Here is a 17,514-nt window from a genome sequence, read left to right as displayed (position 1 = left end):
AGCACCCAGTACAATTCCCAGAATATAGTATGTATTCAATAAGTGTTTGTGAAATTAATGAGGGATAGCTTTAGTAAAAGTATTATCATGGGCAAGAGCCTGGCTTATAGAGGAAGGAGACATGCCTGGGTAGCTGAAGAGCATGAGGTGAGGTGGAAAATTTTGCTAGAAAGGGTAGTTGGGTCAACGAATATGGTACCAAGGACTTGTGGACTTGATCTCTAGGCTCGGAGAGGTTATGCAGCAGGTGTGAAGTATGATCAGCCCAGTGTCATCACTCACAGTACTCTCTGATGGTTAAATCTCCTCTATTCATCTCAATAGTTTCCAAATTTTAGAAACTAAAAAATTATTCTGTCCAGAGCTGCATCGCTCACGAGGGTGGTGGCTATTCAACATGAGACTATTCAAATTAAATTAAATTTTAAAAATTCAGTTATTTAATCCCACTAGCCACATTTCAAGTGCTCAATAGTCACATAAAACTAGCTGGCTACCATACTGAACAGAGAGAATATGAAATATTTTCATCATCATAGGAAGTTCTGTTGAGCAGCACTGATCCAGAGCCTGAAAGCTTGTGGCCTGAGGCCTGTATGCTATTACCATAAGGGTTATTTTTTTTCCTTCTCATTTTTTTTTTCATTTTTAAGTAGAATACTAGTATTTATAATTGGAATAAGAATCTGGATTTACGGTCTCTCTTTTAAAAAGCATACACACATACAAGAGTCCTGCAACACTGGATTTTGATTCCCTCAAGACAATTTACTGAAGCTGAGTAGTTGCTGCACCACTCCTCTCCCCGACTCCCCTCAACTCCTACATAGATTTGAGAGAGGGCATGGGCTCTCCTGAGTTTTGTTTTGTACTCCCTCACTTCACCCCACGCCTCAAGGAACCTCATTTCTATATTGCATTCATTTGTTGTGATCTACTAGAAGAGACAATACTAAATGAGTAAAGTAATAAACCAGATGTTTACAGATTATAATGAGGACTAGTGAGAGGTCATAGACTGGTGTGAAGAGATCATATTCTTCTCAGGTCAGCCTGAGTTTGAAGCCTGGTGTCATCAATTACAGGATCTGTGACCTGGAACAGGTAAATATGTTGCTCTGTGCTTCAGTTTCCTTATCTGTGTCTCAGTACCACTGAATTGTATACTTTAAATGATTAATTTTATGTTATGTAAATTTCACATAGAAAAGATAAGCAACACTAATGAGACAACTTGAAGAAGTTCTCACTGGTCAAAACAGACACTTTGAGCATCAAAAGGAATAACAACTGCAACGAACCGAAACATATGAAAGATGACAAAAATTACACGTTCACAATGATACTAAAAACAACTAATTTGTCACTTTTAGAGAGTGCTAGGGAACCAACCCATTGTACTGAAAACTGTTCAATAATGGCGGGGGTGGGGGAATCATAACATTTATCCAGTCTTTCCCTTATGACCTGTAAACAATGAGTTGATGAGGGCACATTTTTATTATAGGAGAATCCAACTGATAAATGCAGGAGAAATGATAGAATTAGGACATCCACATTTTGCAACCTTTCATGAAATAATGGAGCTAGGCAGTGATGATCGATTAAACCAGTAGGTAAAAAAGTGATGGGGAACTTTAATAATGGCTGCCTCAGTCTGAACCCACTGCTCAGATTTTACAATAGGAAAAGAGAGACAAATAGGCATTGAACCCTCTAGCTGCGATGGACTAAGAACTACAAGCCACCACCCATGATGTATTTTTACCAGAAAATTGAATGTGAGACAGGGCATAGAGGAACATGTTAAATGACCCAACCAGAACATAGCCCATAAACAGCCCAGTGTCTTTAACAGATAAATTGCAAGAAAACAAGGAAGAAGGAGGAGGGAGGAAGAAGAACTTAAGATTAAAAGAGACTTAATAGACACATTTACCAAGTATAATGTGTGGACTTGACTTGGACCTCGATTCAAAGAAACTGTAAAAAAATGTGATAAGTGGGCAATTTGAACTGTTTGGTGATGTCTAGGATTTACTTCAAAATAAACTAGTAGGGCTGAGAGGGAGAGTATAGAGGAAGCAAGGTTGGGCATGTGTTGGTAATCGTTGAAGCATAATGGTAGGATTAGGGGATCATTATACTATTTAAAAATTTTTTACATGTGTTTTAAGTTTTCCATGATAAAAAATTTTTTTCTAAGTTTTTTATGACCAGTTCAAATGTTAGGACATGTGGATTCCAGCCCTAGAGTGAGTGAAGGACAACTGGTCACCAGCAGTACCGCCTATGACCACAGGCTGGCTCCAAAACTCAACGTTTTTGAGACTTCTCTACCACAGGCTTCTGTGAACCGAGGTCATGGAAAATGACAGGACAGAACTAAATGACTGCTCACTATTTATTAATTCACAGCGTAAAATGTGACTACCCAATTCTTACTCTCTAGTTGGTCCCCCAGGCAGGAAACCTACTATAAGCAGAATGCCCCAAACTTCCAACTCCTGGAGCCCCAAATCTGTTATCCGTGACCCCTCCATTTTTCTCACCCACCCACAGCCCCATGTTCAGACCTTTTGATCTTCTAATGATCTCTTGATTCCTTATACTTTACTCTGCCTTCTTGAATACACTCTGGTACCTTCTCATCCTGTCCTTCCTGGACAACACTATGGCTTCTTCACTAGGCTTCTGCTTAAAATCTTAAAATTTGTTTTCCATGTTGCAGCCAAAGTCATCTTCTAGAACAGGGGTCCCCAATCCCCACGCCACAGACAGTTACTGGTCCATGGCCTGTTAGGAACCAGGCCGCACAGCAGGAGGTGAGTGGCAGGCTAGTGAGCAAAGCTTTACTTGTATCTGCAGACTTTACCCAGCACTAACATCACCACCTTAGCTCCACCTCAGATCATTAGGCATTAGAATATCATAGGAGCACGAACTCTATTGTGAACTGTACATGCAAAGGATCTAGATCGCATACACCTTATGAGAATCCAACGCCTGATGATCTGAGGCAGAGCTGAAGCCGTGATGCTAGCACTGGGGAGCAGCTGCAAATACAGATTAACATTAGCAGAGAAGTTTGACTGCACAGAGACCATAATAAATCAATTGCTTGCAGACTCATATCAAAACCTTATCAGTGAGACCAAGCGCCCTTCATTAAAAGACAAGCCTTTGGAATTTTTCAAAAGAAAAAAACGTGAACACGAAGAACAGAAGCAATTATTGAAGGCCACCACTTCATCAAATGTGTCTGCACTGAGAGCATCATTCTTAGTGGCTAACAGCATTGCTAAAGCTAAGAAGCGCTTTACTATTGGAGAAAAGTTGATCCTGCCTGTTGCTAAGGACATTTGTCATGAATTTTTAGAAGAGGCTGAAGTTCAAAGGGTAGCACATACTCCTCTTTCGGCTAGCACCATAACTAGATGAATTGATGAAATAGAAGAGGATTTTGAGGCACAATTGTTAGGATGAATGACTCACCACGGTATGCAATCCAGGTTGATGAGTCTACCGATGTTGACAACAAGGCGAGAATGCTTATTTTTGTGCGATATATTTTTCAGGAGGATGTGCATAAGGATATGTTATGTGCACTTTTGTTGCCAACCAACACCACAGCAGAACTATCCAAGTCTTTGATTACATATCAAGAAAACTGAATTGGTCATTTTGTGTCAGTATATACACGGACGGAGTGGCTGCCATTATTGGACGGCTTTCTGGTTTCACTATTTGGGTTAAAGAGGTCGTTTCTGAAAGTCAGTCTACATACTATGTCATCCATAGAGAAATGCTGGCTAGCTGAAAAATGTCACCTGAACTTAACAACATTTTGCAGGATGTGATTAAAATTATCAACCACATTAAAGTGCATGCCCTTAACACATTTATTCGTGTAGCTCTCTGAGGAGATGGACGCAGAGCACACACATCTTCTCTTATACACAGAAGTGAGATAGCTTTCTAAAGGTAGATCACTGGCCAAAGGTTTTTTTTGTTTTGTTTTGTTTTTTAATTTTAATTTTTTTTTTTTTTTAGGCGAGGCAACCCTTGGTTGATCTCACAAATTGCAAGGAACTTGTCAGCTTACAATCCTTTATTTTTTATTTTTTACACCTACAGCACCTGGTCTTCCTAGGTGGTCTCCCATCAAAGTACTAACCAGGCCCAATCCTGCAGAGTTTTTGAGTTATGAGAGCCGCTCCAGAGATTTCTTTTACAAAAACAGACACCACTGGCAGTACATTTCAGTGACACAGAATGGGTTGCAAAACTTGCTTACTTGTGTGACATATTCAACCTGCTTAACCAACTCAATCTTTCACTTCAGGGGAGAATGACAACTATGTTCAAGTTGGCAGATAAAGTGGCTGCTTTCAAAGCCAAATTGGAATTATGGGGGCAATGGGTGAATATTGAGATTTTTGACATGTTTCAAATATTAGCAGAGATTTTGAAAGAGACTGAGCCAGAGCCTTCTTTCTCCCAACTGGTGAATGATCACCTATCTCAGCTTTCAAGAGTTTGAACGTTACTTCCCAACCACAAAAGACCCCCAAACTGGGAAGGAATGGATGTATGACCTATTTGTGAATAAAGCAGGTGAATCAACTTTGTCCATGCTAGAAGAGGATCAATTGCTCGAGATGGCAAATGACAGTGGCCTTAAAAGTACGTTTGAGACAACTTCAAATCTCTATACATTCTGGATTAAAGTGAAGGCGGAATAGCCTGAGATTGCCACAAAAGCACTGAAAAGCCTGCTTCCATTTCCAACGTCCTATCTTTGTGAAGTAGGGTTTTCTGCAGTGACAGCAGCCAAAACTAGATTACGGAGTAGACTGGACATAGCAACACAGTTAGGGTGTCACTGTCTCCCATCACCCGCAGATGGGACCATCTAGTTGCAGGAAAACAAGCTCAGGGGTCCCATTGATTCTACATTATGGTGAGTTATATAATTATTTCATTATATATTACAGTGTAATAATAATAGAAGTAAAGTGCACAATAAATGTAATGCACTTGAATCATTCTGAAAACATCCACCCCACTCCTGACCCCCTGCCCCAGTCTATGGAAAATTTGTCTTCCACAAAACCGGTCCCTGGTGCCAAAAAGGTTGGGGACCGTTGTTCTAGGATATAAATCCGACCATGTCCCTCCCCACAGCTGCAAGGCCTTACATAATTTGACTCTTGTCTATATATCCCACCTCACCTTGATCTTTTCTCCCTCTTCCATTGCTATACTTCAGACACACTTAGCTTCTGTTCTGTTCAACAAGCATACCAGGCTTGTTCCTACCTAAAGACTTTTGCCCTTGCTGTTTCTCCACCTAGAATGCTCTTCTCCCAAATTTTCACGATTGACTCCTCTTCATTCTCTTTATTCCGGAGACCTCACTTTGCAAAAGCAGGACCCAGTTTTTCCTCACTTTCACTATATGTCAGTGCTTCCTTTGTGTGCAAACAGTCAAGACTTGATAAACTGTTGCTGGGGAAATTTGGCTCTGAAGGCCTGGGCTTTCTATTCTCGGGAGAAAAGGCATGTATGTAAGTTATAGGAAGAAAGAGGAAAAGAATGAGCAGCCTTCAGTCCTTGGATCTTGTCTATGTGCTAAGAATGTTTCTATGCTTGCTGTGCTGTAATTTCCATGTTGGAGAGTCAGGAATCCCATCTCTCATTGTACTTTAGCTATCATCACTGTTACTCATTTTAAGGATCTCATAGTGATGAGGTTCACCTCAAGGGAGAGAAGCATTTGGGTCCACTATACTTGATGAGTTTGCCTGTCTGGCCCGAGATGGGGGAGATTTGAAAATATTTTCAGAACTTTGAAATGGTTCAGCAATTAAAAGAGAGAAACTCCCCTACACACCTGAGTGCTGAGAAACCAGTGTGGGTAATATTTGATTATAAACTGATATTTTCCGAGTAGAAAATAAAGAACCTTACCCTTTATAAAAATAATTCCTCTGGAAAGTCTAAATGATTGCAGTTTTTATGTATTTTGGAGATCACATTGTCTCCATTATGAAGAAAAGGCTGTGCTGTCCTCCAAAGAGATGGTTTTATCTGAAAATGTCATTACATGGTTTCAATATATAGGGATCTTCAATCCTAGAAATTATTCCTTCATTTTATAAAGCAACTTAATGTCTCAATGATAATACTGGAGAAGACCTGGAAGGAAAATTTTAAAAGGGCTTATCATATAAAACTTTATTTTTAAGTAATTTTATTTATAGAAAAGTTGCAAAAATACAAAGAATTCTCATGTACCTTCTTCAAGGCCATGTTTGCTTTATCAGTCTATCTCTACAGACACACATTTTTTATAAACCATTTAAAAGTAAATTGCAGCCATACCACTTTATCCCTAAACACTTTAGTATTTTCTAACAAGGACATCCTCTTCCATTAAGGCAGTAGAATTACAAAAAATCAGGAAATTAACACTTACTATTATCTTAGCTAGAGATCTTATTCAAATTTTGTCAGTTGTTCCACTAATGTCCTTTATAATAAAAGAAAGAAAGTTGTTTTTTGTTTTCTGGTCCAGGATCCATTAGAATAATACATTAAATCTGTCATGTTAAATTTGTCATTTCTCTTTAGTCTCCCTTATCTGGAAGTGTTCCTGTCTTTGTCTTTCATGACCTGTGGAAACATCTTTTGACTACGTCTCTGAGTTTTGAATTTTTTCACCCACTGGTTTAGAAAAAAGAAATCCATTTATTGCACTTGGATCCTGGAAGAGAGAAATGGGTTTCCTCAATTTTTACCACATTTCCTAAAACAAAGGTTAACATATGATCAATTTTCAAAGAGCCTTTCCCTTATCAATATTGTTTCCCTTATAAATATTTATTTATAGCCCATATTACCGTGCAGATTTATTATTTGTTTGCATATTTGTTGTCTATCTCCCTGACTAAAATATAAACTCCGCGAAGGTAGATATTTCTTGTCTTGTTCCTCAAGAACAGGGGCCCAGCTCAGTGCCTGGCACTTAACTAGCTGGTCAATGAATATTTGTTGAATGAATAAATAAATCAGAAATGCCTCTTAGACTCGTAGTTCAGACAGGCTTAAAAGCACGGAGATAGTGAGTGGAGAGAGAGCTGGTTCTTCTGGGAAGTAGGCGGGGAGGTCCCCGTGAGGATGGGATTGGACTCTGAGCAATAATCGCAGAACTTTCTGTTCTTCAGGGATCCCCTTGAGATCCAAAGGTCAATGAAGTTGTCGACAGTAAGAAGTTCTTAGACTGTGGCTGGGCAAAGTCAGATGTCCACACCTTGAAGAGATAAGGAAATCAGAGCAGAGTCTGCGTCGCCGCCCGCTCCTTGCCTCCCAGGGACGCCGGGTACCATTCCTTTCCTCCACTCCCGGTTTTCCAGGCCCGCGTGGTCCACTCCCTTTCCAAAACACGCCTCTCATCCACATCTTAGTTCGAGAGAGCTGGCCATTTTCTGCACTTTGCAAATCTCTCACCAAACTGAACAAAGTTATCTGGGCAGTCGGGTTGGGCAGAACCAGAATCAAGGAAGGCTCAGGTCTGGGGCCCTCGAACAACCAGGGGCTCCGTGACAATAAGTAACAGCTGGACAATCTAGGGACACCCACCTCTCCACGTTCGGGTCCCTTCGTCTCCTGTGGCCTAGGGCAGTGGGAAGTTAGAGAGACGCGGAGGGAAGGGGAGAGACCGTGCATGCCTTGGGCATGACGGTGCCCTAAGTCCGGGGCGGGTGGTGACAGCGCTCTGTGGCAAGCAACTATTACGCGGAGGGTCATCCTGGGAAACGTAGCGCGGAATGGGGCCCGGCCGCTCCTGGCGTGGACATGGGGGAGGAAAGGGTGTCTCCGGGTTAGGACACGGCGAATTTCCGTTCGCCGGCCCTGAGTGGGCAGATTCTGCGGTGCCGGGCTCCGTCACACCGCACAGTCTCAGATGCCGACAGACAGCTCCGCTACGCGGAGGGAGGTAGCTACTGTTAGGAATCCTGCTGGGACCACCCCCAGCGGACCAGAGACTAGGGTTTACCAGGTGGTCCCTCGAGGCACGAGAACTTCCTGAAATCGCGAGATTTTCAGGGATCTGGTTCAAGCGCCCGCTTACGCGGTTGCTAAAGCAACTGGGCGGTGCCAGCGCGAGCGGGAAAGGCGTAAGTTGAATTTTTGTTTGCTAGCCTGGGAGACTTCAGGAGTGGCCGGCCATCTCTGAGCTTCTAGCCCTAGAGACCACGGCTTCTGCTCCAGGAGGTGCCCCTACCTCTGGGGGCCATGGGCCGGATCACGGGACTCGTGCCCTCTCGCTTCCTGACGCTCCTGGCGCATCTGGTGGTCGTCATCACCTTATTCTGGTCCCGGGTAAGACCCTCCCGCCTCCATTCCCACCTAAGGGTAGTTCCAGCCCAACTCCGCTCCTCTCCCAGGGCCTGACCCAGTTGGGTCCTCCCATCCCCCGCCGCCCACCCCTTTCACTTTTCTTTCTTTGTGACATGCTCTCCAGGATAGCAACATCCAGGCCTGCCTTCCTCTCACGTTCACCAGCCAGGAATATGAGAAACAGGACATTCAGTGAGCGCTTGCGGCCGGGTGGTCAGAATTAAGTAATAGTGGGAATGGAGGGATCTTAGAAGAACTCCAAAAGGCCTGAGCCAACCCCCTTCCTCTCTGCAGGCTGGTGACAGCACTCTCTGTCACCCTGGGCCTCTTTGCAGTGGAGTTGGCCGGTTTCTTCTCAGGAGTTTCCATGTTCAACAGTACCCAGAGCCTCATCTGTATCCTTTCCGCCTGCGTACCTTTCCTACAGGGCCTATTTCCATCACGACTCCCTTCAGCCACCTGACTGGCCCTTTTTGGAACAGTAGTGTCTGTCCTAGCAGGCAAACAGTTCTCTCTAGTTGAGAAAACTTCTTAGATAATGCAGAAAATTTAATACAGTATGCAATTATTTGTTAAGCCCCAGCTATGCACCAGGCACTGGAGATCCCAAAATGGTATAAAACAGTTTTCTCCCTTGAGGAGGAACCTGTAATTCGGTGTGATAAACACTGTGCTATCAGAGTGTGTAAAAATATAAAGCACTATGGGAACTCAGAAAAGACAAAGTGAGGAAGATGGATCAGGGAAAGCTCTTGACAATTGAATTGTGGACCAGGAGGACCAGGGCACTGGAGAATGATTCCAGCGAGTGTATCAAGTCACTGTGAGCATTCTTGTGTTGCCTGGAGTAGATAGGGAGCCTACTCCTACTCATCTGAAGGGTTCAGGCTGGCCCCTAGATAAGGCATGCGGGTAGCCTGAGGTCTCAGCTTTGCAGGCTCAGCTCTGGCCTCTACTCATGGCTGCTGGCACCGTGCCTTTGCAATTGGCAAGGGAGCAAGAAGTGAACCTGATGTAGATGCCAGCCCCACCACTGGCCTTTTCTGGCCCATCACTGCCTGTGGATCGAAAGGCTTTCCTTGACTCAGGTGTGTTCTCAAGCCATCGGAGCTCACTGTAGTGCATCTGTGGCCCTATCCTTCTTCATATTTGAGCGTTGGGAGTGCACCACGTACTGGTACATTTTTGTCTTCTGCAGGTATAGTAACATCCAATGCTTAGGCATGGGGGAGGAAGGTTTACTCTAAATCCAAAGGTTTTTCCCCACCCAGCCCTTTACTCCAAGTATGAGATATCAGATCCACTGAGCATCCTGTAGTCTTTTGAAGTCCTGCCCCACCTATATTTTGGGGTGGGGTCTCTGGTTTGGGGATTTGGATATTTTTATTGGAAGGGGCCCTGAACCCACCACTTTACTTTCCACAGTGCCCTCCCAGCTGTCACTGAAGTGGCATTATTCGTCAGCGTCTTTGGGCTGAAAAGGAAACCTTTCTGATCACCTTCATGGGAACGTAGGGAGGAAGGCTAGAGGAGCAAGGGACCTTTCACCGTTCCTGGAAGGAGGAAGGCAAAGTCTTAGACCTTCCCCCTAAAATTTCATTTGGTGGAGAATTTTAGTGTTAATTATCTGTCGAGTTTGGGATTATCAGCGTTTTATTTAGTGCTTTGTAATAAAATCTATTTTAGAGTAAGATCGAGTCTTAGAAAAATTTCAGGGGAGAATTGGGGTAGCCAAACTACTAGGGAAACGGGAGGCTGTTTTCCAGCCTTGCAGACTGTATCGCTTTTATTTTGGTTATTACGGCACGTGTCGGGCGGAAGGGAGTGGGCGGAGATATGTAAATAAGCAATGCTAACGTCTGTAAGCTCGTGGAGTGGAGCATTCTGGGAAGAATTAGTTTATTTACCATTTTGGCAGCCAAATGGTAAAAAGTATTTTAAAAGAGCTGCAAATCAATGGAACAGCAAAAATGGAAGACTCTAAGTACTTTAGATTGTTGAGGCTAACGCGTTATAAACTCACCCTAGCTTTTAGCGGAATCTTTTTCCCCGAGTATGGAATGCCCATGAGTTAGTATTATCGTCAGGTGGGATAATCCTTACCTGTTCCTCCGTTGGAGGGCAGATTAGAATATGATGATTGGAGACCGCATGAATCGTGATTATCGTTTCTGCGTAATCAGGGCTTGCAACACTCTGATTGCTCCTATCTGATTCTCCCTGACGATCACTTTGTTGTGAGTGGAGTTTTGAGTGTGATGTGGTGTGTTTTACTTTTTTGGTTGTAGTTGTGGATTTTTTTCATTTGAAGTTTTTTCACTTGGGTTTTTTGAGATAGATTGTCTTTTCTCTGGGCTGTCTTAAGTGGGGTTAAGTTTTGTATTTAAGTTCCGGGGTTTTTTTTGTGGCATGTTAATAGTAACTTTAGTAACTTTGAAAACTTAAATAAACAAAGAACGTTCTGAGTATCTCCAGTTCGCTACCAATAAAGCGATAATTAGTGTTGGTCATACTTGGTGTTACAGATGGTTATTATCCTCACCATAGCAAGAAGGGCCACCGCCCCCAGAGAGTGCTTCCCTGGTGGGTGGAGCTCCCACCAGAAACCTGACAAACCGGTTGTTCTCAGGAGAACAATACCCCCCACCTCTGCCAGCTAGCACATGAAAAGAACATATTTAAAAGAAAGTTATTAAAACACACTATTAGGCATTATACACACAAAGTACAAGAGTTTAAAATTCTAACATGTCACAGGATGAATGTTCTTGGGGTCATGTTTCCTGGTTAAGTGTATGTTGAGAAAGTTCTCTATACTTTTTAGGCCTAAATGGTGGAACCCAGGCCGTTCTAAATAAGCTAAAGTCATCCAAGGAAATACTTTCTGTTGATGTATCCCAGGTGATGCCTCACACATGTATAAACTTTCTGATTATATGTTTCTTCTCCTGGCAGCCGTTCATCTTGAGCATTCATTCAGTACTGCTGAGCATTCATTCAATACTTAACACTTACTATAAGCAAAGCACTGTAGTAGGTACTGAGAGGAGATGTGAATATGATCCATCACAGATATGGCTCATAGAGACAGACAAGAAACTATGGTACTACCAGAGTAATTTAATAGCAACTTGTGATAAGTGCTACAAAGGAGACTTATAGATGCTATAGAGAGGGATAAATTTGCCCAAGGTAGCAGAAATGTTGCTCCTACATGAGCACTTTGAGTGGCTGAAGCAAAGAGATAGGTAGGGGAGCAGATTGTGCAGAAAGGCAAGGAATGTGGACATTGCTGGCAGTGGTTAGGAGGCCTGATCAGGAAAGTCACACCACACTGCAGTCCGTTCTTCCAATTTAGTGTGTTCTACCAATTTGTGAAAGCTGACTTTTCGTTCTACAGAAACATTGTGGATTGGTTGTTAAATACAGCTATTATCAAAAATCAAATTATGTAAATTTATAATTAAATTTTATTTTAAAACATAATAAATACTCAAAATTCATTACTTCCTGCTTGTTTTACTATTACATGCTCTTCAGGTTATTTACATTTTTCGTATCTGTATGATAGAGATACTATGTATCTCTTCTGAACTCATTTAGTGACATGTAGTTGATAGTTTGAAATTGGCCTTGGTGGGAGTATTTATACCACAGAAATTGGCAAACACAACATATCAGGCTTTGATGGTTGTCTAAATTTAAGAAAGCAATAGAGAAAATGTCTGTAACTGTTGCATTGTGAATAGCACAAAAAGTAAAGGAAATATTCTCCCAGGGTTTATAAACTATTATCAGATTTGCCCAACGCTTTCTCGTGATTAGATTGAGATCATGTATTTTGGGCAAAAATACCAAAGAAGTCACTCAAGTCATTGAGGAACTGGACATTTTGTTGTATCTCCATTTATTTTCTTTTGTCTTACTTGAAAATATAAATAAAAATATCAACCAGCATTCATGTTGGAACTATTCCTGTAGTCAGCATACAACTCCATTTATGAAATCATGGATACGAGAGTAGAATTTACAATAAAGAATATTATATGTATTATTTGTACATTTTGTGTTATGTATCCTTTATATCAGCAAAATTTGTAAAAAACTTATGTACATAAATAAATGGATACATTTTTTGAGAGTTGGTCGTTAAACATTTGCCAGCATGCTCCTGCCCCTAAAATCCCAAGAAACTGCTCCCTTGTTCCTAAATCCAGAGGTCACTTCTCAGACTGTAGCTTGATCTTTTTTCAGCATATATGTTGACCACTCCCCTCTTTTGAAATTTTTTCTCCCTCGGCTTCTGAAAAATGGTTCTCCTCATTTACCTCCCACTGTTCTGGCTACTCCTTCTCAGACTCATCTAATAAATAACTGATTGAACACCTACAATGTGTCAGTCACTGAGGACATAATACTTGGTTGTCTCCTCCACTTGCCCCTTAAATATAGGTGGTCACTGCTCCTTGGGTGACTTCGTCCACCTCTTGTCTTCAAACACCAACCAGATGCTGCTGGTTTCCAGGTCTTGGCTCTCTTCTCTGAGCCCTAGCCCAGAGCAAAGGCTATGGGAGCAAGCCGTAGAGTCAATCCTGGGATCAAAGTGTACCTTCTACCCTCCTTGGCTGTGTGATCTGCAACAGGTCATTTAACCTCTCTGTGCCTAAATTCCCTCATCCACACTCCATAAATAGCTACCACAAGCACTATTTGTTTCTTGGTCAACACCAGAGGCTTTGCCAGTTAGCTGCAGAAATAGGTTTTCATTTTATTGTGAAATGAGTGGCTTAATCAGCATAAACCAGTCACAAAAAGAAATGTTGCTGTTTGCATTTACACGCGGTACCAAAGGTAGTCAAATTCGTACAGACAGAGAGTAGAGCAGAGGCTAGGGGAGGAGGGGATGGGGAATAATTGTCTAAGAGGTACAGAGTTTCAGTTTTGCAAGATGAAAAGAGTTCTGGAGATTGGTTGCACAACAGAGTGAATGTACTTAACACTGCTGAACTGTATACTTAAAAATGGTTAAGGTAGTACATTTCATTACGTATTTTTTTACCTTAATTTAAAAAAAGTAAATTGATTTAAAAAATTAAAATATCAGTGAGGAAAAGAGGGATTGGTCATTAAAAGTACTCAAAGAAGCCTTGATATTTTTAACGTTTTCATTTTAAATAATTTTAGAACTACAGGAAAACTGCAGAAATGGTATAAAATTCCTGCGTACCCTTCGCCCAGCTTCTCCAAATGTTAACATCTTGCATAGCCATGGTATAATTACTGAAACCAGGAAATTGGCATTGATACAATACTATTAACTAATCTACAGGTCTTATTTGAATTTTGCCAGTTTTCCAACTAATGCCCCTTTTCTGATTCAGGATCTAATCCAGGGTTTCACATTGCATTTAGTTATCATCTCTCCTTAGGCTTCTCCAATCTGAGACAGTTTCTCAGTCTTTTTTTTACCCCGGCTGACACACTTAAAGAGTATTGGTGAGTTATTTTGCAGAATATCCCTCTATTAGGATTTGTCCAATGTTTTCTCATGATTGCATTTGGGTGAGAATACCACAGAAGTAGTTTGGAATGGGAAAGACATTTCTAAGTACGATAACAAAACAGAAGTCATAGAAGAATGATACATTTAAATACATATTTAAAATGTTAAAAGTGTACATGGCCAAAAAATCATTAGCAAAAATTAAAAGGTGACAGAAAATCTAGGGAAAATATTTAATTCATATTGCAGAGAAAGTGCTAATTTTGACATGAAAATCTACATATCTATAAGAAAAATAACAACTCAATAAAAAATGTACAAAAAATTGTGTGTGGACATTTTACAGAAAACATAAACAACTCTCATATATATGAAAAGATGCCTAACTTCCTTTACTATAAGAAAAATGCAAATCGTGTTTAACTTATATTTGTAATGACCAAAAAGTTTCATATAGTTGGAGAGGGTATGGGTTTAAGCAAACAGGCCTAATCTGTTTGCTGATGGGAGTCAAAATTGGTAACACATCCATAGAGTACAATTTGGCAATATCCATCAAAATCAATAAAAGTCACAAATACCCAAACACTTTGACCTAGGATTTTTGTTTCTAGGAATTAGCCCTACACATTTGCACATAGGTGAAATGGAAATTGTAGGTTGTTTTCTGCAGCTTTGCTTTTGTTGGCAAAAGATTGGAAACAATCTAAATGACAACAGGGGATTGGTTAAATTATGTTACAGGAAAATTGGGAAGAGGAAAAAAGCAAACTTAAGACACTGTTATGGAATGATATCTAAGTTACATGACAAAAATAAGGCACAGAACAGCTCATATAGTTTGCTTTCATTTGTGTAAAGAAGTGGAAAGCTATGAGCACAGAACATCTCTGAAGGAGGCACAGGGAACTGGGAGGACTGGTTGCTGAGGGGCAGAAGCTGGGTGGCTGGGAGGGTGGGAAAGAGACTTCCTACATATGCTCTTTTGGACTTTTGGAATTAGAACCACATACATTTTATTTAAAAAAAAAAAACAACTATAACATTTTAAAAGAATATGAGCCTGCAACTGCTTATGCTCCCTGTCTGGAAATGAAGCTAAGTCAGAGGCCAGCAGAGCTAGAAAAAGAGAAACACTCCTGCTGACATTCTGTGAACACCTGGATCTTGCTGCTCCAGTTATGTGAGCACTCAGTTTCTCCTTTTAGTTTAAATCTGTTTGAGCTGTGTTGGCAAGTGTCTTGATTACTATGTCCATCAAAGATCTTATTGTGTGTGTTTTTTTGAGATTTATTGATGTATACTTGACAAACATGCTGTTTTAATTATCTCTTTTCTTGTGTGTTATTGCAGCTCCTGATGCCAGCAGAATGCCTAGCACTGTAGAATGAAAGAGCCCTCATTTAACGAATGAGGGAAATGAGGCCCAAGGAGAAAGCCATTTGCTTCAGGATATCATCCAAATAGGGAGAGCTGGGACTAGAACCCAAATCTCCAGGCTATCAGGCCAAATCAACTGACTTAATTACAGAAGTTTATTGAGCACCCACTATCAGCCAGACTCTGAACTTGGCATATGATATGGAGGGAAATAAGGAAGATATGGCTTCTTGCCAGCTACATTATCTGGAGGGGGACTCCCCCCTGCCCAATAGAGGAGCTTGTCAACCCTAGTGAATCTCAAATGAGTGGAGGAAAGTTGAAGAGTGAAGGTTTGGAACCATAAGGCATCCTGGTCTCCTAGTCCTAGAAGACTGACCTGCCTGTGTCTTGTCCTGCCCACACAGAGCTCTGGAATGCGGCTTCCCCACTGTCACTCCCATGCTACCTTGCTTCCCAGGGAGGAGCCTTGAGGGCCACGCCTATCCTGCTGCATTGACAGGAGTTGGCTCCCTGGTCAAACTGGTAGCAAGTAATTGGGGCTTCACCAGCCTAATCAGAGCTGTCTTCACAGAAACACTGGGCACACAGGTCTTGCCCAAACCCATCCTCTTCAATCAGATATCTGGGCGTTCACCATTAGCACTCCATTTTGCAGGCTATGCTGGGTGAAAACACTCCTCATTGAGACTGTAGTTCACCATCTTTCATTGTTCATTTGCCTGCCTTGTCTCTGGCACTGCTTGGTACTTGTACAGGGAGAATCATACAGATTAAGAGGCACCACTCTATGTATTTATATTATGTTTTATACAAAAAAAAAAAAGAAAACTTTTAAGAGATATTCTATATGTGAAAAAAAAGTTGATTAGCTAATTTAAAAAAAGACCCATCAAGGCATTTCTATAAGCCTGGTTTTCCCCAAATGTAAAAATCAAGATAATACCTGACTCATAGGATTGAGGGTTGATTGATCATGGCACGTATTTACAATGATGTTCCTAATAGCACTGCTGTAATAGCAAAGAAAACAACAGAAACTGGAAACAACCTAAAAGGTTGGTCCTTGAGAAACTAGTTAAACTGTGGTAAGAATTCTGTTTAAACATGAAAGATTGGTCATGAGCATTTGTCATCTCTCCTTTCCAAAGATTAACTAAATAACGAGAGAAGTCAAAAAGGTGTAAATCTACAAAGACAAGAGACCAGGAGCGAAGACAGCAGCGGACAAAAGATTTCAACAAGGCTTTGGAGGCTGGACAGGGGCCAAAATGTACTGACAGGCCAAGCAGGGCAGAGGTAGTCAGGACATGGTGTCCAAAGATCCTGTAGGTCCTTAGACCCTGGGTCCACCCTGGCTGAATGCAGGGGTAACAGAGTCTATGTTCAGTGTTGAGACTCCCTCACCTCTCACACCTAAGTCACAGACACTACCCCTCCTTCCACATGCTTATTTTTGAGGAGTCTTTGAACTTTGGGACACCAGGCCCAGTAGAGGTGAGGATTGAGGCCAGAACCAGGAGCCCCACCCTGTTCTAGATCTACTCCCCCTTCAAGGACAGGAGATGGAGAATGGAGGATATTCTCTCAAAAAACTAAATGGCCCCAGAGAAAGGCTGCCACCTTTCAACACTTGGGAGAGTCCCCCTGAAAAGTTTCCTCTGCTCCACATCAAAGCTGACAGCCATGAATGCCTCTACACACACATACACAACCTTCCAGTCATCTTCTTGGTGACTCCCTATTAAATACAGAGAGCCAAAGACCAGCCAACATTTGAGGAAAGCCTCCAAAATAAAAGACATCCATATATATATAATTACATATATATAAATGTTATATATATGTAAATGTTTATATATATAACATTTTTAAAAATATATATTATATATATAATATATATTATATATATTATATATATAAATGTTATATATATGTAAATGTTATATATATATATATATGTATATATATAACATTTTTAAAAAGCCAATGGTTGGGGGGTGGGGGAAGCCAACGAAATAAATTTGGAAGAGACAAGAATACTAGGGAGCAAAAAATATATTATTTTAAATCTATAATTGGAAAAATGGAAGGGGCAACAATACATATAACCTGTTAGCATTTGTATTTTAAAAAAGAATCTACAAGTATTTACAAGAATAGAGACAGTAGCTGTGTCAGGTAGGGGTCCTGGGCAGCTCAGAACCGGGGTTTGCTGTACACTC

At 41.2% G+C, this 17,514-nt stretch overlaps 1 protein-coding gene, 1 long non-coding RNA gene and 1 other non-coding gene across 6 annotated transcripts; 2 read left to right on the top strand and 1 right to left on the bottom strand.

The window, feature by feature from the left end:
- Positions 1-6,225: 6,225 nt before the first annotated feature.
- LOC120589705 (uncharacterized) lies at positions 6,226-8,103 on the bottom strand. Its single transcript, XR_005649558.1, has 2 exons — positions 7,645-8,103; positions 6,226-7,315 (listed from the first exon to the last, which is right to left on the bottom strand). It is a non-coding gene; the product is annotated as an uncharacterized LOC120589705 (long non-coding RNA).
- Positions 8,104-8,123: 20 nt separating this feature from the next.
- On the top strand, positions 8,124-16,115 carry TMEM107 (transmembrane protein 107). 4 transcript variants are annotated; one of them, XM_039847285.1, is made up of 5 exons: positions 8,124-8,388; positions 8,531-8,598; positions 8,701-8,801; positions 9,508-9,583; positions 15,263-16,115. In XM_039847285.1, the coding sequence occupies exons 1-5, from the start codon at positions 8,302-8,304 to the stop codon at positions 15,267-15,269; spliced, it is 339 nt and encodes a 112-aa protein (XP_039703219.1). In that variant the 5' UTR covers positions 8,124-8,301; the 3' UTR covers positions 15,270-16,115. The 4 variants fall into 4 exon arrangements, with proteins under 4 accessions (XP_039703219.1, XP_039703218.1, XP_039703217.1 ...); XM_039847284.1 differs by having other exon boundaries at positions 9,508-9,604; XM_039847283.1 differs by lacking the exon at positions 15,263-16,115 and adding an exon at positions 9,832-11,005.
- LOC120589971 (U8 small nucleolar RNA) lies at positions 10,487-10,621 on the top strand. Its single transcript, XR_005649600.1, has one exon. It is a non-coding gene; the product is annotated as a U8 small nucleolar RNA (small nucleolar RNA).
- Positions 16,116-17,514: the final 1,399 nt, after the last annotated feature.

The sequence above is a fragment of the Pteropus medius genome, unplaced genomic scaffold (genome assembly GCF_902729225.1).
Source record: "Pteropus medius unplaced genomic scaffold, Ma_sr-lr_union100, whole genome shotgun sequence".
Classification (NCBI taxonomy): Eukaryota; Metazoa; Chordata; class Mammalia; order Chiroptera; family Pteropodidae; genus Pteropus; species Pteropus medius.
The sequence above is the reverse complement of the archived record's forward strand: the minus strand, read 5'-3'. Positions and strand labels throughout refer to the sequence as shown.

What these genes read in the sequence shown, in the direction of transcription:
- TMEM107 (XM_039847282.1), top strand. Translation starts at nt 8,302, where the DNA reads ATGGGCCGGATCACGGGACTCGTGCCCTCTCGCTTCCTGACGCTCCTG. An exon ending in CAGTACCCAGAGCCTCATCT is followed by an intron (nt 8,802 to 9,507) that starts GTATCCTTTCCG and finishes TGTGTTCTCAAG; the next exon opens with CCATCGGAGCTCACTGTAGT. An exon ending in TACATTTTTGTCTTCTGCAG is followed by an intron (nt 9,605 to 9,831) that starts GTATAGTAACAT and finishes TACTTTCCACAG; the next exon opens with TGCCCTCCCAGCTGTCACTG.